The following is a 23,833-nucleotide window of genomic DNA, read 5'->3' on the forward strand; positions in this document are numbered from 1 at the left end:
GATGATCGAGAATAGCCTTGACCAGTGAAGGAAGCTCTAAATTATTTCATTTAATGAAGTATGGATCAAGCAAAAGATAAGGTACTTATCAGTGTGGAGTTTGGAATAATTAAAGTCAGATCTTCTTAAAGTCCTTATGCCCATGGAATGGAATCTAGGTTTTAATAACTTAAGTTGTTAATCAATTAATTCACTTATGGGGGATTTATTTTATTATACCTTTGTGGACAGAGTCATGTTTTCTCAGGCTCTGTGAATAACCACTGTCAATTAATTTATTTAATTGATTTAACCACTGTGCTCATTAATTTGTTTGACATTCATTTATCACCCTCCTGTGTCCTGGTGCTATATTCTTGGGTACAAATATGTATAAGTCATTTTTCTTGCTCTCAAGGAGGGCATGGCCTAGTGGGGAAATACACAACCAATCAATGGTGAGTGATAGTGGAGGCTCATATATTGCTGTAGCAACCAAGTGGATGGTGCAGTTCCATGGGAGCATTCGGGAAGGGGGCGCTGACCTGCAAGGCTTCTCTGTGAAGAAGGCTGAGTAGGTATTTTAAGAATAAGCAGGAGTTCACCAAGCAGATTGCGGGGGAGAGGGCATTCTGTGCATAAACATTAGCAAATGCAATTACATGAAAGTATGGAAAAGTATGGCATGTTTGACTTGCATGTGGGAGAGTAACAGCAATATCCTTTTGCAAGGAGAATTTAAGGGGACTTGCCATGAGAAGAAATGTGTTTGTTACAGTGTTTTCAGATTTTTATCTTTTATTGTGGTAAAATATACATTACATAAAATTTTCCATTTCAACCGTTCTTAAATGTATAGTTCTGTGACATCTACATACAGCATTTATATTGTTGTGCAGCCATCACCACTGTCCATCTCCAGATCTTTTCATCTTCCAAAACTGAAAATCTGTACTCATTAAATGCAAACTCCTCACTCTCTCCCCTCCCCGAGCCCCTGAAGACCACCATTCTACTTTCTGTCTCTGAATCTGACTATTCTTAGGTACCTCATGTAAGTGGAGTCATGCAATATTTGTCTGTTTGTTCCAGCTTAACATAAACATCACTTAACATAATGTCTTCAAGCTACATCCGTGTTGTAGCACGTGCCAGAATCTCCTTTTTAAGGCTGAGTAAATCCTATTATATGTCTCTAACACATTTTGTTTATCTGTTCATCCATCAGAGGACACTGAAGTTGCCTCCACCTTTGTTTTTTTTTTTTTTTTTTTTTTTTAGTGCTCAGTGATCATTTTATTGTTATTATTACTGCTTCCTAATCTAAGACAACAGGTTATATCAATTACACAATTTGTTGTTGTTGTTGTTGTTGTTGTTGTTTTTTGCGGTACGTGGGCCTCTCACTGTTGTGGCCTCTCCCGTTGAGGAGCACAGGCTCCAGACGCGCAGGCTCAGCGGCCATGGCTCACGGGCCCAGCCGCTCCACGGCACGTGGGATCTTCCCGGACTGGGGCACGAACCCGTGTCCCCTGCATCGGCAGGCGGACTCTCAACCACTGCGCCACCAGGGAAGCCCACCTCCACCTTTGGACTGTTGTGAATATGCTCTGAATATGGATGTACTCAGATTTTGTATCTTATTACCTAAGCTGTTAAACTTTCCAATGTTAAGTGCAAAATGATTTCCTACAAACCCTTGATAAGACAGTGCCTTTGGTTGAGGTGCTTACAGTTTTGTTGTGGAGATGTGTTTGCAGTCTTGAAACCAAGACTATGGGCAGAATATGATTAAAATACCTAATGGCACTACTCGAATTCACTTTTAAATTTCCTGTGATCAGGCACAGGAAGCAAAGCCTCAAGACTTACTCTAGAGAGGTGGTGAACACAGCTGATTATAAGCCGAGGACTTACCAAACAAGAGCATCACTATCTGCGTTTGCAAACTAAATCTCCTCACTTGGTAAAGTAGCCTCTGAGCACCTTGATTCATAACTAAGCATGGTGGGGACAATGGGAAGGAGCTAGACAAAAGAAATTTTATGGAGACGAGTGAGAGGACCAGCTTCCTGGTGAGAGAGTGCATCACTCAGTAAGTTGTTTGTAGACAAGGCAATTGAGGAACCAAGGATCCTTATTTAAAAAAAAAAACTAGATTCTTCAGGGAGCTAGACATTATTGTGAAAATAGACTGTTAAGAGGGTGTGTGTGTGTGTGCGCGTGCGTGTGTGCATGCATGCATGCATGCATGTGCGTGTGTGTATACAGCCCCAACCTTCCTGACTACTAAGAAAGTGATTCTGTTACTTCTATTTCTGCAGTACAGCCTCAAACCCAGGGCTGGGCCAGTCCCTTCATTAACTCACTCCTGTGTAACAGACCTCCTGCTTCCCCTTCTTGGACACCCTGTGGCTGAAACTGGAGACACACAAGATTAGGAGGTAGTTCTGGGAGTTGGGGACAAGGAAGCATTGGGGTATCAGAGATATTCTATTGTTCTGTTGGCAGCTCTCTGACTTCCAGCCAATGTTCTGGTTGAGTGTTTACTCCTGGCTCCTGCTGGATCTGAACCCCTCCCTCTACCCAGTTTCTCCTTCATGGGCCTCACTGGTTGGCACAGCACTCTTAAGTTCCAGGGCTACTATTCCCATGCAGGGTCCCAAGGCTCTGTTTATGAACCCTAGACATTTGGTCTTTCTAGTCAGTGGTTAGTGTTCCAGGGCTTGTATTATTTTGTTCCCTACAGGTCAGATCCTGTAAGGCTTAATCTATCCTTGCTGGTGGGGCTCTGACTAGCAAAGCAAATATATCAGGTCAGCCTGGCCACGTTGGGGGAGGAGCCACGCCTGTTGGCACAGACTCCGGAGCTGGCATGGGCTTTGTGGGAGGCGGGCCTGGGCCACAGACGGTGGCATCAGCAGTCCTGTTTGTTCTTCAGCCCCCGGCAAAGCCTGGGCAGACTAGATTCCTATCCTGAGGAACACAGATGCTTCCTCCTGGACCCGCCTGCCCCTCGGAGCAGCACAGTCTGGTAAAAAGGAGGGCTTGTCCCTGTGAGTCTCTTTTCTCTGTTCTAGTCACTCCCAACATCTCCTCTGTTCCAAATCCTTTTCCATCCCCACAGTAAAAGCACAATAACATGGTTGTCCAAGTGAAATATAATTGCCACATAAATGAATGGTTTTATGATAATAAAGACTTAAACCTTTTCAGACACTTGATTTCATTTCCCTAGTTTTCAACAAAACTACCATTTGAGTACCTATTCTTCAGTTGGAAAGGGTTTGGGACATCTGACCACCAGACAGGTGGGGTAGGTGCAAAGTGTGTCGAACCTAAGAGCCTTCTAAGCAGCAGTCAGGTAGTACATACTGGCAGCTGTAACAGGGCCTAGAAGGCTATTTCATGCCTCTTCTGCCCTCTTCACTCTGAAGCACTCCAGAGAGCATTCCACCAGCTGTTGTAAGGAAGGGCACCTGTATTGTCACTGTCATTGAGATTATAATGCAGTCGTTTGGTCATGCTTCTCCATGTAGTTCCTGTCCCCACACACCATAGAAGAGCCACCTGGGAGTATGTGCACAGTGATTGAATTAGAGGCTGGTTTCCAGTTCCAGCTAAAGAGAATGTTTAGCTGCATTTTGAGTTCTTACGGTCAGGGTATTAAAGGCATGGCCAACGCTGTCAAAACACGAACTGTGAAAATAGTTCAGGTTTCAGATACACAAGCAAGGAGCTGGTTGGGCGTCTCTTGCAAGCCTTGGGTGGGGGGATACTGATTTTCAAAAGATCCCAGAGAGAATGAAACCAATAGGGTGGTGGACCAAACAAGAAAGAGAGATGGCCAGCTACAAGATTTTCCTGGAAATATAAGACATGTAAGGGTCTGGTTTAGCAGGCAATATGCTCTCTGAAACCAGGGCTGGGAAGTGACATCCTGCCCTGCAGAGATAGGTACTTAGTATTCACTGCTTTGACTTTTTTGCTGGAAAAAGGGAAGAAGGAAGTATGTGGAGCTTGTGAGAGTAACATGCTGGAAGAGAGCAAAGACAATAGAACAGGCAAGGATTGACCTGTCTAGGGCAGGTTTTATCCACCTCTGGGTGTTTCCTGGACTCTTAAGCCCTTGTCTTCCCCCTGAGTTCATCAAAACACACCTCTCGGGCTTCCCTGGTGGCGCAGTGGTTGAGAGTCCGCCTGCCGATGCAGGGGACACGGGTTCGTGCCCCGGTCCAGGAGGATCCCACGTGCTGCGGAGTGGCTGAGCCTGTGAGCCATGGCTGCTGAGCCTGCGTGTCCAGAGCCTGTGCTCCGCAACGGGAGAGGCCAGAACAGTGCGAGGCCCGTGTACTGCAAAACAACAACAAAACAACCCCACACTTCTCTGCCCTCTTTCGACCGGCAGGAGCATGTATGATCTTAGTGATTTGTCCCCAAGGGAGGCACAGCTGAAAGACTGTGTTCATTGAAAGCCTGTGAGCAGAGGTCAATGCAGGTGAGGTCAGGAAATGGAGCTGGCTCACCTCTCCCAGCAGGCGCAAGGCTGAAGTCAGCCAACTTACAGATTCTTGGGCTAGTTCTCCCACCCGGATGTAGTTTCAGTTCATCTAGTGCTGCACCTGAGCAGCATGCTGCAGTCAGGGGACACACTGAAAATTGTAGCTGTGTCCTGAAGTGCATGCCAATCACACAACTCTAGCCTTCACCAGCGTACAGGCGTTGACCTAAAGAGAAATTTGTTATGTGGCCGAGACTCTTATAAGCCAGACTCCAGGACAGATAGCACTTCTCCCCATCCTGTCAGACACACTTGCTCTCTTTTATTGTATTACTCTTAATTGGTTTTCGGTTCCCAGACTCTGAAGCAGAGTCTGAAGCTGAAGTTTTCTTCTCTTTCTCCTATGTGTCTGCTGCTCCGGTTTGCTCTTCTTTCAGGATCGCTGGCAAAAAGGACAGCTGTTGACAGGATAGAGTGATTGGGAGGCTGGGAGAAGTGACCACCAGACTGGGGAGTGATGTATGTTGCCATCACCTGGAAACTCAGATCAGCAGTAAACCAGAACCTGCCCTGACGATATAAAGAAAAATATTTCACCTCAGTTAGCTAGGTCATGTCCTTGTCTCTAGGAAGCTGACAGCCAGTGGGCATCAGCACTAACTCTGCAACAGAATAAGAAAATGAGCTGAGACTTCAGTGGAAAGGGTAGAATACAGACATGGTAAAAAGCTCTAATCTGAGTTCTTAAAATCAGAGTATGAAATGGCATGGCCAAGGGAAAGTTCTGGATTTCTCGTGAGATTTTCAAAGTAGGTTATGTTTTCATCTTGTTAGGGTGGATTAGGTTCATATCTATCAAAATACCAAGTAGAAATAGTTAGGTTTTAGATGTCCAGGCAAGGAACTGGGCGCCTTACTAAGCTTGGGTGGTGGCATCGTGGGAAAGGGTTTTGAGTATAAAAGGTCCAAGAGAAGAGAGCCTGTAGGTTGGAGTAGAGATTTTGGCCCCAGGTCTTGTATTGTTATTTTTTTAATCTGTAGGCCAGATCTTTGAGTAGAGAGCTTGGCAGGTAAGTTTGCTAGGTGGTGATACCAAGATGGGAACCAGATGAAAATGGGTAAGCACTCAGAATGAAGTTCAGTGAGGAAAGTGTAGAATTATTCCACCATTCTGAATATCTGCACAAACCTAAGAAATGGCTGTGAGTGAGCAAATGTGATAGAAAAATATCTGGAATTGAGGATGAGGGCCAGCATCCCTCAGCAGTGCAGTTGTGGTTGAAGCAGACCTATTCAGGATTGCAAATAGAAATTTAGAATATAGGGTTTGTAAGGTAATGCCCTCCCTTATAACTATCATTAGTCAGATCCTTTTTTAGAATACTCTCTAGAATATTTTAGGTTAATGGGTCTATGGATAGATTTGGAGACTGCCCTACAGATAAAGGAATTTGGGACTTGAACTTGCAGAGAATAACTTAGATTTCATAATGATCTTTAAGTATGTAAAAACCCTGATTTGAAGATGGGTGCCAGCTCTTCCTAATCTTCACTGAGGATGGAATAGAGTCCCAGCAGCATTTGGGTAAACACGAGGAAAACTTGCCTGACAATGAAAGTCATTAAATGTCAGAATGAGTTATTGAGAGAAGGTCCTGGATTTCTCATGAGATTTTCAAAGTAGGTTCTGTTTTCATCTTGATAGAATGGATCAGGTCCATTCCCATGGCCCTACCTGATAGCTGAGTGGTGAAACCAGTGACCATTCAGAGTCCCTGTTCCAACCCAAATATTGCCGAGCCCCTGCCTACAGACATCTACCTGCTTTTACATCCCCTGAGGTGCTTCATGTCCCCAGAAACTGCTTCAGCTCCCTAGACCCATCTGTGGCCCTCTTTTCCAGGTCATGAGCTCTCTGGGACTGTGCAGATGCACTGATCTAACTGGATTGTGCTCTTTGTTCTCTTCTCACTTGCAGTATGAGTTTAAAGCCAAAAACATCAAGAAGAAGAAGGTGAGCATTATGGTTTCAGTGGATGGAGTGAAAGTGATTCTGAAGAAGAAGAAAAAGGTAAGTGACTCTGAACCACAAACTCTGGTGAAGAGGGAAGGCAGGGAGGTAGGCGTGGGATAGCTTTTCTTTCTAGGCTACCTTCTGGACAGAATCCTTCCCTTATCTGGTGAGGTGGTCTGCTTTGACCAGCAACAAACAGTGTTGAGAGGCTACAGCTGGAGCAAAGAGTGAGGCAGGGGCCAAAGGCCTAGTCAGCTGTTTGGCTTGCTCAGTCCTGGTATCCCATGAGTGACAAGGGTCATCTCCTGTCATCCTGGCATTCATACCCCTTCCCCCATTTGATACCTTTACTTTTGAGTCTTGATCTTGGGAAATGCTTTAAATTCAAGTGTGGACAAGTAGCAGGGTTCAGTGGGGGAGGGGATAAGAGGCGGCTTCCTCAGAAGTTGTCCCATTCTGTTGCAGGAATAACTCTCAGTTCCAGCTGAGGTGGCATCCGGCCCCATTGTGTGTCCTTATGTCCTCTTGTTACAGTTATTGCTGCTTTAGCCCATCTATTTAAATAGTCCCTCAAGACCCAGCCACTGCTGCTATTCAGCATGCAGGAAGGCTAGAGCGTGGCCAACATGTTGCTTTTTACTGGGTCAGTGTGGCATGCTGGAAGGAGGCCTCAGCTGAGAGGAGAAGACCTGAATTCTAGTCCTGGCTCTTCTGTTTCTGACTGTGTGGTTCTAAGCAAGTTATTTTGCTTTCTGGAGCTTCAATTATAAAATTAAGAGTTGGATTAGGTGATCACTTTACCCTTGTCAGATCAATTACTCTGCACCAGCACTGGCACTGTGCTTTTCGGTGCTTGCATGTGTATGTATAGGTCACCTGTGCTTATTCAGGCTTTTGAGAACCTCCTGGGCTACAGAGAAAGCAGACCCTAGAGGCCAAATAGGTTTGTGTGTTTCTTCCCCCTGAACTTCTGAGGCAGGATGGGAACCTCAGAGGTTAAACACTTCCCAAAGCAGCCACCAAGCCGCCTCTTTCCCTAGCCTGTCCATGACTGTTGAATGGTGGTATGCCTCCGGGCTGTGGGGAGAAGCATGTTTACAGGGACTCCCTGCTCTCCAGAGAATGTTTTAAGGGAAGGGGCCATCTCTTTAAGCTCAGCACTCACTTGGACACCTGGTACGTGTAGTGTGTTTTCAACGATTTTGGCTGTTGGCTAGCTGGGTAAATGAACATGATTTGTGTATCATGGTCATTAAATCAGGAAGAACTAAGTACTTAGCAGTTGGGTCAAATGAAGTCTCATTTGTTACTTTTGGCTGTCACATTCTTCTCCCTCTTTCTCCTCTTTCAATCTTTCCATTAAAAAAAATAAATAAATAAAACAAGGATGAGAGCCTTCCCAAGCGTAGAAAGGCCTCAGTGGAAATTGCTAACTTTATGTATAGGACTTCTTCAGTGACTCTGATCTTCAGGTGCTCTATTCTAACGCAGGCAGTAGCCAAGTATATTGTGATCATCTCTTACTGAGATGTAAAAAAAAAAAAAATATTTTTGGTTATATTAATGTGTCTAAAATGCTGTTATATTGAACTGATGCTAACAGATAATGAATCTCAAATTCCCTTATGAATCTTAGGTTGTATTTGTGGTGTGAACTCAGCTACTAAGATAATTGGCTTTACTTTGTTGTTTCTCAATCAGTATATTTTCTTCAACTCCCATCTAGACCCAAGTTATGATCTTTCCTGTGTATATGATAATGATTATTTATTATAGTATTGGAATCACACTATTGCACCATTTGCGAGGGAGGGGACTTCTGAATAAGGAAGATTAGTCTTGAACTTCATCCAAAGGATTTTTCTACAAAAGGATCCTAAAGGGCCTCTGTTTCTTGTGGTTTCTCATATACACCAGTAACTTTGTTGGGATAGCCTAAAGCATTGTTCTAGAAAGGCTCTACTGTTCTCATTAACAAATATTTACTGTGTCTACCATGTTCAAGGAACTGGGTAGGATACATAGGGGTATTAGATATGGACCCTTTCCAGCAAAATTAGCTATTTTGGTTTTTTTTTTTTGTTTTTTTGTTTTGTTTTGTTTTGTTTTGTTTTGCGGTATGCGGGCCTCTCACTGTTGTGGCCTCTCCCGTTGCGGAGCACAGGCTCCGGACGCACAGGCCCAGCGGCCATGGCTCACGGGCTTAGTTGCTCCGCGGCATGTGGGATCTTCCCGGACCAGGGCACGAACCCGTGTCTCCTGCATCGGCAGGCGGATTCTCAACCACTGCGCCACCAGGGAAGCCCAAAATTAGCTATTTTGAATGATACTATATGCATACATAGTTCTATCATAGCTCCTATAACATTGCATTATAGTTATTTGTCTCTTTACCCCATAGGCTGCGAGCTTTTAGGGCCAGGGACCATGTCTTTTTTCCAATTCTGTTTCATCTGTTTGAGAGGGTAGAAGACCAGTGGGGGCAAGCTGATTAACGTAATTACACACTAAGATGATAATGAGAACAGCTAACAATAATAGCTAACACTGATATTGAGCACCTGCCATTTACCAGGCCTTGTTTGATGCAGTGTATACTTATTAGATCCACACAACCATCCTGTGAGGTAGGTACCGTTTTAAGGCTTGGTTTGCAGAAGATGATTAAGCAACTTGCCCAAGACCTCAAGTCCCATCAGTGGTGAAGTTGAGGTTTGAACCAGGTCTGTCTTGTTCGGATCCCAAGTGGGTTCTTCCCACTACCATGTTGCTGTGTGTGTACTAATCTCTTCAGAATCCTTTAGAGAAAAACTGCTCTATAGAAAATGCCTAATTAATTAATCCAGTGTCTTTAACTTCTAGCCTTTACCCTGTCACTGGGATATCACATCACAAGGAAACTAGTTTCCTGCTCAAACAGTACTGTTAGTTCCTATAGAAACATACAACTTAGATCTATTTGGGTAAGAAAAGGAGGCACTTAGAATTATAGAACCAGAATTTGGGAGAAAGAGCTTTAGAAATGCTTTAGTCTGATTAGATGTGGTAACAGAGGACAAGAGAGGCCCAGTAACGGTCCTGAGGTCACCCAGCTAGTTATGGAACCAGGACTAAACTGAGTCCAGTCGTCTTTCTACCATGTTTTCTGCTAGTTTTAAAACAGGCATATTAGGAATTTTGTGCATTGTGTGGGAACTTATTAAGTACTTCAGTTTTGAAATGTGTTTTCTATATCTATATAGGTTATACCTTAAGATGGGTGGTAGCTGTGTTTTCAGGCTAATCCTATTCTGTCTGGAGGCATGGAGGGCTTGCCAAGCTGAGTTAATGTGGCCTTTGCAAGGTGATTTAAAAAAATTTTTTTTCGGGCTTCCCTGGTGGCGCAGTGGTTGAGAGTCCGCCTGCCAATGCAAGGGACATGGGTTCGTGTCCTGGTCGGGGAAGATCCCACATGCCGTGAGCCATGGCCGCTGAGCCTGCGTGTCCGGAGCCTGTGCTCCACAATGGGAGAGGCCACAACAGTGAGAGGCCCGCGTACCGCAAAAAAAAAAAAAAAAAAAAAAATTTTCTTATTATTTTTTGAGAAGTCACCATTGCTTTCAGGAGCATAAATAATGATAAAGCAGACAGACTTTGTGATATGCCTACTGATAGTTTCCAGTAGGGATAGGAAATAAATGGAAATACAAATTCTTCCTCTACTTTTGGGTTCCTAGGGAAGGCCTTCAAAAATGCCATATCCATTTCTGGGTTCCAAAAGGAGGAAGGACCTCTGTGATAATTGTCCCTGACTCTGTTTTCTGTTCTTGGCCCTGTTCCAGGCAGACCTACCTCTGAACCAGTTCCCATATAATATTCCCTGGCAAGAGATTTTGGAATAACAAAATGGCTGTAACTTTCCATGGAGGACTGGATATTTGCACTCATTAAATAAAGAAAAGAATCTAAACTCAAGGATGTGCTTACCTCATTTGGCAGTCTTATAAAAGCATGCACTTCCTGAAAGCCCTGTTACCCTCTCCCTCTGTTGAAAGTGAAAAACTTCCTGGCAGTTGAGAGTGAAAACCTTTGACTTCATCACTTGGAGTAGCAAAGAGAACGTGGGGTCTAGAGGTAGACAGGTTGGACTTTAATTACCCTTGGACTAGATGACCTTGCAGGGGAGTAAGTTAACTTCTGGAGCCTCATTGTTTGTCTGTAAAGTTGAGATCAATTTTGATAGTGTCAAGGAAGCAATATATAAAGTTCTTAAATGGCAGAAAGGACTTTTTTTTCCCATATCAACTGGGAAATTTCCTGTGAGAACAAAAAGTGAAGCAGCTAAATATGACTTTCCTATATCTTTCCTTTTTTTTTTTTTTTTTTTTTTTTACTTTCTCACTTTCTGTGTTATTCTAGGTCCTCCAACAAGTAAATGCCAAGACAGGATTAAATGCCTGTGGGAGGAGGTGGGGAGGCAAGACTGGGATAGCTGTCAGATTTCAGTGTGGGTCTGACTCCAAGTGAAGGAGAAAGGAAGGAAGGAAGGCAAGAAGGTTGGGTGAAGGTCTCTGAGAGTACAGCATGGTCTGAGGAAGGTTTGGCAGGGCCATCAGGGAGTTCTGAAGCCAGAGTCATCTGTCACAGGATCCCTGTGTCTCCTAGGAATGGGCTTCCTCAGGATCACCGCACACTGGTCATTGTCTGGGGGCAGGGCCCCTGTGCATTCGTAATGATGGATTTCAGAATGCAGCAGCCGGGGCCCTTGGTTAGTTAAACTTCCTGTAATTGGAGGTCTGTGGGGCACATTCTTGTGATAACATCTTCTTTTCTCCAGAAATTTTTTACTAGCCAATATATGAAGTAGAACCTTCTTTCAAGTGAAGCTACTCTCTACATCTCATAACTTTTTGATTACCTTGGAGTAAGGAATTCATTTTTAAAAGAGAAGAAAAAGAGGAGGGAAGGGGAGACTGCTGGGGTAGGGAAAGGCATGGAGAGAGACAGGTTAATAAAAGAATTCAGAGGCCTCTTAAAAGGCTCAACAGTGCCTTGAGTGTCCTCTATAGGTACGGAGGGGACAAAGAGTAAGAGAAAGGAATGATACCCCAATTCTGTATATGTATGGCAAAATGCCAGACAGCTGCCCCAAGGGCATCAGTCTGCTCCACTAGGAGCTGCCCACTCATATTTTTACCCCCGTTTCTTTATACTTATGGAGCTAGTGAGGAGGTAGATCTTGTCTCCCTGGGCCTCACTCATTGGCCTCAATGCTGGTACTGTTTGTGCTACCAGAGATACCAATGAGACCCTGCCTGAGCCTGGGCTTCAGGTGGAAGGAGCCTGAAGACCAGCCTCCATCAGTCCTGCTGGTCCCCCTGGGCTGTTTGCAGTGAGTACGGTTGTGAAGGGTGCTCTTTCCCTCAAAAGCACTCAAAGATGTGCTGACAGCTTTAAAGATGTATCCCCTCTTCCTTTCCTCTTCTCTTCGCCCCCTCCTCCTCCTTTTCCACTCCCACTTGGACTTGAAATGTCTTCATTTCCTGGCATATCTTGGAGACCATAGCTCATTGAGAACAGTGGGTAGCAAAACTGAAAATTTCCTCACTTAGCTACCAAAACTCCAAGGCTTTATTTCCAAGCACTAAAAAAAAAAAAAAAAAAGAATGGTTTTCAGGTGTAACTTGGAGCTGTGTGAGTTTTCTGAGGACAGTTCAACTGAGTTTGGCTATAGTTACCATTCAATAATATGTTTCTGTTTTATGGTCGAAGCCAACTTTGATTTATAATCCCATAAAGGTAGATCAGTAGCTTTTCCTCCTGTCTTCTTTCTCTCGTTAACCGTTTTTTTTTTTCTAAAATTTTTTCCTTAGAAGAATGTTTCCATATAGAAAAGTGAGGAGGGGGTGATCTCTTTGTGTGTGTGTTTTTTTCTCTACAACATTTGAAAAATGGAAGAGATGTGTAAAACAATGTCAGAGCAAAGAGAAGAATCAAATAGTTTTTAAGACATGCATTGCCTCCCTCTGAGTTACGCTATTCAGATAATACCATGTTGACTCTGAATTGTACCAGAGTACCTGTACGGGTCAAAAAATCAGGAGAACTTGGTTCTAGTCTTGACTGGGCTATTAACTAGGGGGACACCTTGCTCAAGAAACTGCACTGCTCTGGGTCTTATTTGAAAGATGGTGGGATAGGAAGGATATTGAGTGTGTGGCAAGGAGGAATGGAGAGGCTTTAGTTATCAAAGTGTTGGAGCAGCATTCAGGCATTGAGGATATTGGGTTAAAATGCTCCAACCATATTTGCCCTAGGTTCTTGAATAACTGAAACATTGTTGAGTCCCTTCTACCCTCCAAACCCTTTGAGTTATTTTGATAATTTCCTTATCCCTGCATAGATTGAATGGACTCATGCAAGGATTACTGCAAGACCTTTAAAGGGAGATCTAATGGGATTTTATGGATTTTACTTAAATGGATTTTAATGGGATTTTCAGAAAAGGAAAATTAGTAAGTAAGTAAGTGAAAAGATGTTTATTATTTTTGGCCAGGATATTCTATACAGATGCTGATATCACTTTAAAAAGGAAAGTATTTTCTGCCTGCTGTGGACCCTTCTGATGTTCCTCAATAAATTAACACAAGGTTCCCTGGGAGTCTGGTCTCTCCATCCTTCTCATGTCTTCCAGAGAAAGAAAAATATTTATTCTGTATTATTTTGCCTCTTTATTCTTTCTTTTTGATGAATGTATTAGTTGCATTCCTTAGATTTGCAAGGAAGAGTCGTGCCCAGATCAACTTTAACAGAGGCTTATTTCAGGCTAGGCGGAAACATGGGCTGGCATACAATGCTTCCTCTTCCTCAGCGATGCAGTCTGTTTGAGTGGAAAGTATGCAGCTGGTCACAAAAACCACCTACCGTTACTGGGGGTTCAGCCTAGGCTCTGTCTAGGACTTGGTAGTCTCCAAAGAGAGGATTTGAGTGGGTGGAACTGGGTCTTCTCATTGTGGAGCTCAAGGACTAGGCAGGTCTGGCCAGCCCCTCCGTGGCCCTTGACCTTCCTCATGTGCAGTCGGGTGCTGATCCTGAGCCCCGTCAGTCACGGCTGGGTTAGCAAGGATGGCTCCTCAGATGCACGCAGCATGAGCCAAGTCACCCACACTCAGAAAGAACCCTCTCTGGGGCTGCTTTCCTCCGAGAGGGGCAATGGGTGTGGCAGCTTCTCAAGAGTTTTATGGACTTTTTGGTGCATTGAGTTATTAGCTCTTGTGTTAACTTTGAAAATTACATCAGAGCAGCAAGGACTCTTATGAGCAGCCTTTCTTGATAGTAAGAACATGAGAAAACTGAGGCTTGATTCCCTCAGAAGCAGAGCAGCCTCTGCTGTTTGTCATCCAGGTGTTTAGTTCACAGTGGCTGTTTATTGAGTAACACCAGGGGTGGGCCTTGGCCAGGGATAGTAGTTAATGGGGTCACCATCGGTTGGCTGTCTTTAGTGTCAGGAAACCCTTCCTGTGCCAGGCCTGAGACTCCAGAGGACCATGCTGTGCGTGAAAGAGATCCTCCTGTTGGGGGTTTCAATTTATACCTTTTGCTTGGTATAGAAGAATGGCTTTCAACCCTAGGGTCACATCACAATCACCTGAAATGTTGGTTAAAGCTGCAGTTTCCTGGGCCTCACGTGAGCTTAGACCCATCATATGAATGATTCCTAAGAGTTGGAGCCCTGGCATCTGGAGTTTTTAAAAAAACATACAAACCAGACTTTTACTTTTTGGATGGGTGCACATTTCTCTATTCTTCCTGCTAAAGTACAACTGAAAAACCTTGGACATTATCTGTAAAACAAACGTAAAGGTGGGGCAAGGCAGACTGGCTGGGGACGCAAGGAATCACGCAGCTGTGAGCTCCCTGAGGTTAGTTTTAATCTCATGTATCCCAGACTCGGAGCTGAAGAAGCCTGCAACCTGGATATGGCAGAGAACCCCAACAAAGCCTGCTCTCTCTCTCTAGCCAAAGGAGGAGGGAAGGGACGGCACAGCAAGGCAGAAAACTTCCAGCCAGACAACACAGAAAAACGGGCTCCCCACCACCCAGGCCAGCAAAGGCTGTGAGTGGGAAGCCTAGACTCCCCTTTTGCCAGGAGTAACAAGGGATTCCAGGCTCGAGTGCAGGGACTTTCACCCCTTCCAGCTGGTAATGAGCCCCCTACCCCCTTTCTCTTCCATGGGGAGCTGAGTGTGTTCTTCCCCAGGTGTCCTGAACAGCATTGCCCCTGTGACAAAGGCCAGTGAAGGTGGAACAGAATCCTCTGTGCCTGCACCTATGGGTGGGACCTGAGGGCATGTGGTGGCTGCTTCTTCAACATGTTGGGGTGCTACTGACCTCATCAAGCATCTGGGGTCTCCAGTACTGCCCCAGAATCCTCTCCCCCACCACCACCTTCCTACATCCTCGTTCATGTCTTCATCCCCAGCTGCTTAGGGATCTGTCTCCTTTGTGTTCACAGAAAGTTAGGTTCAAGACCAGATGAGTATCCTCTTATGGGTGGCTGTAAATGTACTAGTTAGCTTGCCAGGCTTGTGTTCAGCCTTTTCTCCCCATCTTTAAGGGAGGGAGGCTGGGGGTCCTCATATCATTTGCATTTGATGGCATCATTCAGTCTCTATGACCCCTTCTCCCTTTTGTTCTCCCTGCGTCTCCTGCTCCTCTGGAGTGATGTATGGTCTTTTTTTTTTTTCTTGGTGATTTCTCCATGAAAGTATGATTTAGATTGCAGTCTCCTGAGACCGCTTGGCTCCTGCCTACCCTCTGCACCCTTGAGAGACACTCTCCTAAAGTGCTTGAAGGAAACTAATCAGACCAGATACTTGACATTTTCCACTTGTCCTTTTGGAGCAATCGACTCCAGGCCTCTTAGAGGGAACAAGGCCAGAAGCAAATGCATGTGTTTGCATAAGCATTAGTAGCTCAATGTGTGCCCTGGTTCTGTAGCTGAGGACAAGCCTAACTTATTCATTTACAGCTTCTTTTATTACAGAAAAAGGAGTGGACGTGGGATGAGAGCAAGATGCTGGTGATGCAGGACCCTATCTACAGGTAAGAGCCCAGTCCCCAGGGTACACCTGTCCTCTCTGGGAGCCATCTGTTGGGATGGTGGGTCCAGACAAATTAAAATAAATTTCTCCTTTTTCCCTCCTGAGACCTGTTATTTCTGTAGATGTAAGTACAAGGAGCAAGTCTGCTCTATCTTTAAGAAAGAGAGGAAAATTCTTCTCATGTTCAGTAGCACTAAGGGAACTATGAAGGATATCTGCTTGATGTTTAATGCAAGTCTTTTAGTTGTCACTTGAGACCTTTTCATTTTGTGCTGGTTTTATTTTTAACTGAAATTTCTTTCTATTTTTTTTTTTTTTACTTTTAAAAAAAATTTAACTGAAATTTCATAATTGCATATATGTTGATAAAAATGAGAGAACTGGGTTTTCCCATTCCGCTCTACTTATAATTCCCCACAGTTTTCTGTCTTCCTTTCCGCCCCTTCAGAAACTGAGCATAGATAAGGGGGTTATGATCAGTTGGGACAGCAGAAAGTCACATATAAAATCCATTGAAGGGCTTCCCTGGTGGCGCAGTGGTTGAGAATCCGCCTGCCGATGCAGGAGACACGGGTTCGTGCCCCGGTCCGGGAAGATCCCACATGCCGCGGAGCGGCTGGGCCCGTGAGCCATGGCCGCTGAGCCTGCGCGTACGCAGCCTGTGCTCCGCGACGGGAGAGGCCACAACAGTGAGAGGCCCGCATACCGCAAAAAAAAAAAAAAAAAATCAATTGAAATTGCTCTTACAATGAGACTGGTATTCCTATTCAGATTAGATGACTGCCGTTCATGTGTACTCTCTGGACAGAGGGATATGTGATAGCAATACATACACAAAGCCAGGGCCCTCCTGGGACCCACGCAGGGCCTTGATTCATCTGTGTCATTCTTCTGTCCTAAATCTCCGCTGACCAAGCCCTACCCCACCTCTTACTCCTTCCTGTCTTCTTCACTGGGGGGAAAGGGATATTAGCTATTCTTTGGGGATTGGGGGGGGGGCTAGATTTAAGTTTTGATTTTGTCTCCTCTCAAATTACTTGCCTTGGTTGCCAAAGTGAATTAAGGTTGGAACTCACCTGAGAAGTTGGCATCATGGTGACCCTGCTAAGTCAAAGAGTAGCTGCCTGTGAAATGGAATTTCCATTCATTCAAATGTGTATACATATTTAGAACACTCATCCCAGGTACTGTGCTAGGTAATTTAGTAGATGGCGAAAATAAGTTATGGTCCCTTGTTCTCAGGAAGCTTTAGTCTAGTAGGGAAATGGAGTCCTGAACAAATCATTGTGGTACAAGACAGTGTGTCTGACAAAATGGATTTCTTTCTCTGTGTTTCTGTTGTACTTGTGTTTGTTGAAATACTTGTTACAGTTACTGCTACTTCAAAATGAATCTGTCTTTTGCCACTGCATTGTGAGACTCTTGCAAGTGAAGAACTATGTTCAACTCACTTTTGTATTTCTAGCACCAAGCCTGTGTCTGTTCTCTATGAGGCATTTAGTAAATGTGTGACGGGTGGATGGATAAATGTATTGAATTAATATCTGAAAATTAACATAAGTGGTTTGGTGATTCACAGGAGGGAATAATCACTTTCTACTTGAGTGATCATGAAAAGCTTTAAGAAACAAGTTGTGTCGGAACTGGGCTTGAAGGATGTGAATGGGCAAACCTCTATCATTTGCGCTTTGTAAAAGGAAGTGTTTCTTGTTTTTTTTGTTTTTATTTTTTTTTAGAGTGACATCATATCCATACAAAAGCGACCTCTGTGTGGTATGGTGGTCATGAACTTTAATCTTGCCTTTTCCTGGTTTGAAAGAAGGAACTTTCTCCAAAGTTTTATATCTCAAATAAGCTGTTTTTATTTTTTATAACAGCTTTATTGAGGTATAATTGACATATAAAAATTGAACATATTTAAAGTGAATAATTGGGTAAGTTTTGATATATGTGTACACTTCTAGAACTATCACCTCAGTCAAGATACTGAGCATATGTCTCCCCAAGAAGTTTCCTTGTACCCTGTTTTAATCTTTCCTTCTCTCCCTCCCTGCTGCATCTCCCTCCTGCCCCCCAAGTCCCCAGGCAACTACTGATCTCCCTTCTGTTAGTAGAGATGAGTTTGTATTTTCGTGAGTTTTGTATAAACAGAGTCATACAGTGTACAGTATACATATGTACAATATACCCCCACTGTTTTTAGGCCTGGCTTCTTCCATTTTTTTAAGATGCGTTCCTTGCCATTGCATATATAAGTAGCTTATCCCTTTTTATTACTATTGTATGAATATAACACAATTTGCTTAGCCATTCACATGTTGATGGACATTGTGGTGGTTTCCAGTTTTTGACTCTTACAGTGAAAACTTCTGTGACTGTTCATATACAGTCTTTGTATAGCCATATGCTTTTATTTTTCTTGGGTAAATACCCAGGAGTAGAATGAATGATTATTTGTTAGGTGTACACTGAACTTTTTTTTTAAGTGAATTTTAAGTGATTATCTTTTTGGTTGGTGAATATCGGAGTGGTTTTTAAAGTGCATCTCTTTATTTTTAAAATTTTTATTTATTTATTTATTTGGCCACGCCCTGTGGCATGTGGGATCTTAGTTCCCTGACCAGAGATCAAACCTGCTCCCCCTGCAGTGGAAGCGTGGAGTCTTAACCACTGGACCGCCAGGAAAGTCCCTGTTGAACTTTTTATGAGACTGCCAAACTGTTTTCCAAAGCAGTTGTACCACTAGCGGTGGTTGAGAGTCCCGGTTTCTTCACATCTTTGCCAGCATCTAGTATCATCAGTCTTTTTATTTTTAGCCCTGCAAATATGTGTGATGTAGTATATCATTGTGGTTTTAATTTGTGTTTTCCTAGTGAGTAATGATGTTGAGCATCTTTCCATCATATGTGCCATTTGTATATCTTTTGTGAAGCATCTGTTCAAATCTTTTAGCCCATTTTAAATTGGGGTGTTTTGTTTTCTTTTTATTGAATTTTGAGGGTTCCTGATAAATTTTGGATACATGTCCTTTATCAGATATATGATTTGCAAATATTTTATCCAAGTCTGGCTTGTCTTTATCTTAATAGTGTCCTTTGAAGAAGTTCAAATTATCATTTTTTAAAGTGTATGGGTTGTCCTTTTGGTGTCATATTTAAGAAATCTTTGCTAACTCGAGGACACAAAGATTTTCTTCTGTGTTCTCTTCTGGAAGCGTTATAGTTTTAGGCTTTACGTTTAGGTGTATGATCTATTTTGATCCAATTTTTTTTATAGGGTGTGAGGGATTTATCAAAGTTCTTTCTGGGGGTTTTTGTTTTGTTTCAGTTTGGGTTTTTTTTGGCAAATGAATGTCCAGTTGTTCCAGCCTCATTTGTTGAAAAGACTATTCTTTCTCCACTGAAGTACCTTTGTTGAAAATCAGTTATCCACATCTGTGTGGTTTATTTCAGAACTCTTTATTCTGTTCCATTTATCTAATTGTCTTGACACCAGTAGCACAGTGTCTTGATTGCTGTAGCTTAATAAAATTGAAATCAGGTAGTCTCACTCTTCCAACTTTGTTATTTTTCAAAGATTTCTTACAATTAGTATTAGTATGGTATATCTTTTTCCATTCATTTTTAAGAAAAATGGTTTTTGGTGGGGAGTAGAAAACATCAAAGAAATCTTAAACTGAATTTTTCTTTGGCCAGCCTCCAAGCAGCAGACTTTTTGGTTGTAGATTTCTTGTGGATATCTTCCTAATCTGTCAAATTTTAGCAACCTGTGTTTATGAACAAAGGAATGCTGTTCCAGTTTTCTAGATACTTTTTCCCCCTCATGTATTAAATTGTGGGTGCTTTAGTCTGTGTGTGTGTGTATTTGTATATCTATTTGCTAAGGGTAGATGAAAGAGGACTTTTTTCTAAACTGTATGTCTCCCATTTTATCATCAATAAGAACATTTATTATCATGATAATATAGTAACACTTACAAATGAGCTTTTTCCTGGGTACAATTATTTTTCTGCCCTTAAGGAACCACTCTAGGTGGATTCAGTAGCACTGCTGAAGAATACATAGTTGCTGTGCCTTTGATGAAACACAGGATTACTGCAGCTTTCACATTAGGAAAACTCCTTTATGGTATAACATATTCTTCCTAGTCAAAAGAAGGGACTTTGCCACAGCAGTAATGAACATTTTGTTTTTTATTAAGTCAAAATTTCAATTTGGGTCTTTTGCATCTCTCACCTAGAATAATAGAATCATGTTTTTAAAATTGTGATGAAATATATATATATATAACATAAAATTTGCCATTTTATCCCCTTTTAAGTATACAAATGAGTGGCCTTAATTACAATGACAGTGTTGTGCAACCAGCAGCAGTGTTTCCAACATGTTTTCATCACTCTAAACTTCGTACCCATTATGTACAAACTCCTTATTCCCCCTCCTTGAACCCCATGTAACTTTTAAAATCATGAACTTTAAGAGGTTAAAGTACTGTGGTGAACATCTAGTCCATTTTGCCCTCCATTACAGGATGGCTCTATTTCTCTACAGTATTTGCTATTATGGTCTTTGTTAAGTGAAGGCAAATGTCTTTGTTTATGTAATTTTCATCCATTTATCCTAGCTCTCTTCTCTGGACTTACATATACATAGATCTTATTTCGCTACAGTTTCTGAAGCCATTCTTTATTATATTTTTTCTAGACTTCCTAATTTCAAAACATCATATTTCTTCGTAAAATATGTTGGAATTTAATACAATATCTCATGCTGTCTTATCAGTGTAAATTATAGAGACACAGTGTTACCCTCATGATATGGAGTTTTGCATTTGTTTTTTAAGAATTAGATCATACTGTATTTTTATTTGTTAAACAAACTGTGTTAGGTCCTAGGTCGTGATGGATTTATTGTCCAGAATCCTTAAGATATTCACAGTAATTGCTTTCAATCAAGATTTTTAAATCATTCTCTATTTCTGTAGTTTTCTCTGTTTTATTTTTTAGCCTAAATACAGAACTTTACGTATACCATTGTTAAATTAGATATATTTCATTTGAACCCATTATTCATAGTTTTTGGATTCTTATGAATCAGAGTGAATCAGGGAAGCAGGCAACTATGAGTGTTATGGCATAAGGAATTTGTTATAGGATTTAGACCTACACAGTTGTGATGGGAGCTGGGAAGTAGAAGTCCAAAAACGACCAAAAGGGAGTCATGAGCCAGCCCTGGTATGTGCTAGAAGTCAAGAGTGTCCAGGATTCTAGGTGCGCTTGTGTGCTAGAGTGGAATTGTGAAGGGGCACAGGTGCAAATATCTGTGAAAGGCATTTGATGGCTTGAAGGCCCTTGATGGCTACTGCCTTTGAGTTTACAGTGAAGCTTCTGCTGGCAGTCCTGGGTTCACTGTTGTTCAGCAGGGCTGACAGTTATGAAGGACAGCCAGATATGGGGCACAGAAGAGTGAAGGCAAATTGCAACTCACTAGCACCTCCATGTTCATTCTTTCCTGCCTCTAACGAGTGATGACCTTCAGAGCATCATGGCTACTTCATTTCTGCCTCCTAAATCCCCCACAAATTTCTCTTGTGAGCAATCCTAAAGTGCAGTTCTACAGGGAAGAGAATACCAAGATACACAGTTCTAGCTTAGCTGAGTTCACCCAGTATAAACCATCACAGCAGGTTCTAGTAACAGGCTAACTATTCCTCTTTGTTTTCTGTTAAGTGAAACTTTAATATTTTCATCCAAGTCACTGATAAGGCTGTTGAATAAAATGGGAAAGCTTGGAAAATGTAGACTTCATGTTTTTATTTTTCTTTATTTTCACTTCCTTAGTTAATACACTTATTTTTCCTTTTCTGTTTTAAAGGGCATGCTTATTTTTTTTTAAAGTTCAAAAATAGCACTGGAGTGGTTGTACTGTTACAGAAGTCACTGTGCTTTTGAATTTCAGTTTCCCTGCCTTGATGTCTTCTACATTTTAGTCTTACTGGGCACTAATAGAATTAAAATATTTGGGTAAAAAAGTCTCTAGGACATTTATGTTCTTCATGCTAGGGATCAGATTGTCAAACAAACAAAAATCCTTTTTTTTTTTGTGGGAGGGAGGGTGACCAGAGGAAGTAAATTAACCTGAAGTCTTCAGGAGACAGACTGGAAGTAATTCTCCAGTTTTGAGTATAAAAGATCAAACCAGGTAGAGGCCTCATAGGGTTTCCAGCCATTCCCCAGAAATGGCATTAATAAATGGCATCTAAGCAGTTGGTGAGATGATTAGAAATCAGAGAAAGTGCATTCTAGTTTTGGCCCTCCACATGGAGCTATGCTTTGACTTTGAGCAAGTCACAGATTATTCAAGGCTAACTGGGGAAGGGAGGAAAGAATGCATGGAGAGCTGATGTGCATTGCTGGTCATTGTACTAGGCACTGAGGAAAGCAATAATTTATCAGTCTGGATCCAGTGGGAGACAGAACTCATACACGATTTAAATAAGAGAAGGATTATGAAGAATTACTAAGTTGTAACATCTTCAAGATGTAAAGAGCAGTCTTAAGAGTCCTCTGGGGCTGAAGAAGAGTACAAAAAGGAGGACCAATCTGGGGAGGAAGACCCCTCTCCTGGGCTGGAGTTCAGATTTCATTGTGGAGGATGTGTTGCAGCATCTGGATGGAAGAGAAGCTCACTGGGTTGCCTAGACCAGAGTGGTCCCCAGTTGCTTGGAAAACAAGAAGCAACCCTCAGGGGCTGGGTGCAGGAGAAGTGCAGCTGGTCGGTGGGCACACAGAGGGAGTATAGGGGTGTCACTGTGGATGGGTTGCTTGGGATGCTCAGGATCTTTGCGGGGAGGGCTGTAGGTAGGTGGGACTCACCCAGCCACACTGGGAATGTGAGGTCGCTGAAGATCTATATTCTGGGCCACGTGGCTGGGACAGACCACCACCAGATGTCCTGCTGATGGGCTGTACAGCAGCTGCAACCAGCAAGAGAAGCCCTTTCCTCCTGCAGTGTCCTTCCATTATACAGAGAAATTCGAATAGCCCGCTTACTGTAAAGGAGTGAGTACATAAAATAATTCTGCCCATTATCACAGAGCATGTATTGAAAGGGCAAGAAATTGATAACTGATACAAGTGGTGAGCAAGACATAGTTCCTACCCTTAAATCTATAGGCAGATGAGATTTGACGTATGTTTTCCTCAATCCTGACAACAACTCCAAGTGGTAGAATCTGTCATTCCCATTCTTAAGATGAAGAAATTAAACTTCGGAGACATTAGATAACTTTTCCATGACCACATAACTAGTAAATGTTTGGAGAACTGCCTGCCTCCTGAGCTTTCGTCTTTTCTGTTTTACTACTCCACTCAGCATCTTCCACCTCTCAAGACAAACCCACTCATTTATTTGCCTTCATATGATTGTTTTGATCATTTCAAACTGATATACCACAATTCAGGACATTTTGAAGGACCAAAAAAACTAGATTTTAAGGTAAATGAAATATTTTCTCTCTTGGGGATTGATAAACCTACTGTGTGATACTTGGTGATTTCTTGGGTAGTCAAGCACCCCATGCAGTATGTTTAACTTAGTTCACAGTCAAGAGTTTAAATGATCAAGCCAGACAAAATTAAGGAAACATGAGTATCCTCAGATTTAGGAAGCGTATCAAATTACAAACAAGGTAAAGAAAAAGAAATTCTTTATTTTTTTAAGAAATTGATTCTTAAACTCTAGACTGATAGTAATGAAACTACAGAGTGTGGAAGACAACGATTTTAAAAACAATCTGGAGGGGAAAAATATACTGTCTACAAAGGAACACAGGCTGATAGCAAAAATGGAAGACAGAACATAGTGAATTATCTTTAAGAATATGGTGAGTCAAGTTAAGTGCTGAAGCTTAGAAAGTACTCCTTTAATACTTTCTTATTATGACAGTAAGGTAGAAAAAATCCTAGGCAGCATTTCTGAAGACGTTTTAAATGGAATTAGTTACTATCCTAACTTAGGATATATAGATAGAATTACATAATTAGAAGATAGACTGTATAGTAATTGGTTACTGTATTGTTCTGTGGAGCCAAAAAAAGCTCTCTCAGAATTCTTTAAGATGACTCTCCAAAATCCATGTTGTCCCTCCAAAATCAGATACAGACCTCCCAGATACAGACAATTCTATTTTATGAGGTCCCTTCTTTCAAACCTCCACACACCCAAGACCCCAACTCAAACCCTGGCATGTGTTCC

General features: G+C 42.4%; 1 protein-coding gene across 6 annotated transcripts in view; it reads left to right on the forward strand.

Annotated features, from left to right (window-relative positions):
• The window catches only part of LOC131741133 (carboxyl-terminal PDZ ligand of neuronal nitric oxide synthase protein), a 307,112-nt gene that overhangs the window by 201,759 nt on the left and 81,520 nt on the right, over positions 1–23,833 (forward strand). For 4 of the 6 annotated variants that reach the window (XM_067039975.1, XM_067039951.1, XM_067039971.1 and 1 more), the window contains exons 3-4: positions 6,459–6,551; positions 15,505–15,578. In XM_067039975.1, the coding sequence (XP_066896076.1) occupies positions 6,459–6,551; positions 15,505–15,578 (167 nt within the window). The remainder of the gene's footprint in view (positions 1–6,458; positions 6,552–15,504; positions 15,579–23,833) is intronic. The other 2 variants (XM_067039957.1, XM_067039943.1) reach the window with 1 other exon arrangement.

Source organism: Kogia breviceps, chromosome 1 (genome assembly GCF_026419965.1).
Source record: "Kogia breviceps isolate mKogBre1 chromosome 1, mKogBre1 haplotype 1, whole genome shotgun sequence".
Lineage (NCBI taxonomy): Eukaryota > Metazoa > Chordata > Mammalia > Artiodactyla > Physeteridae > Kogia > Kogia breviceps.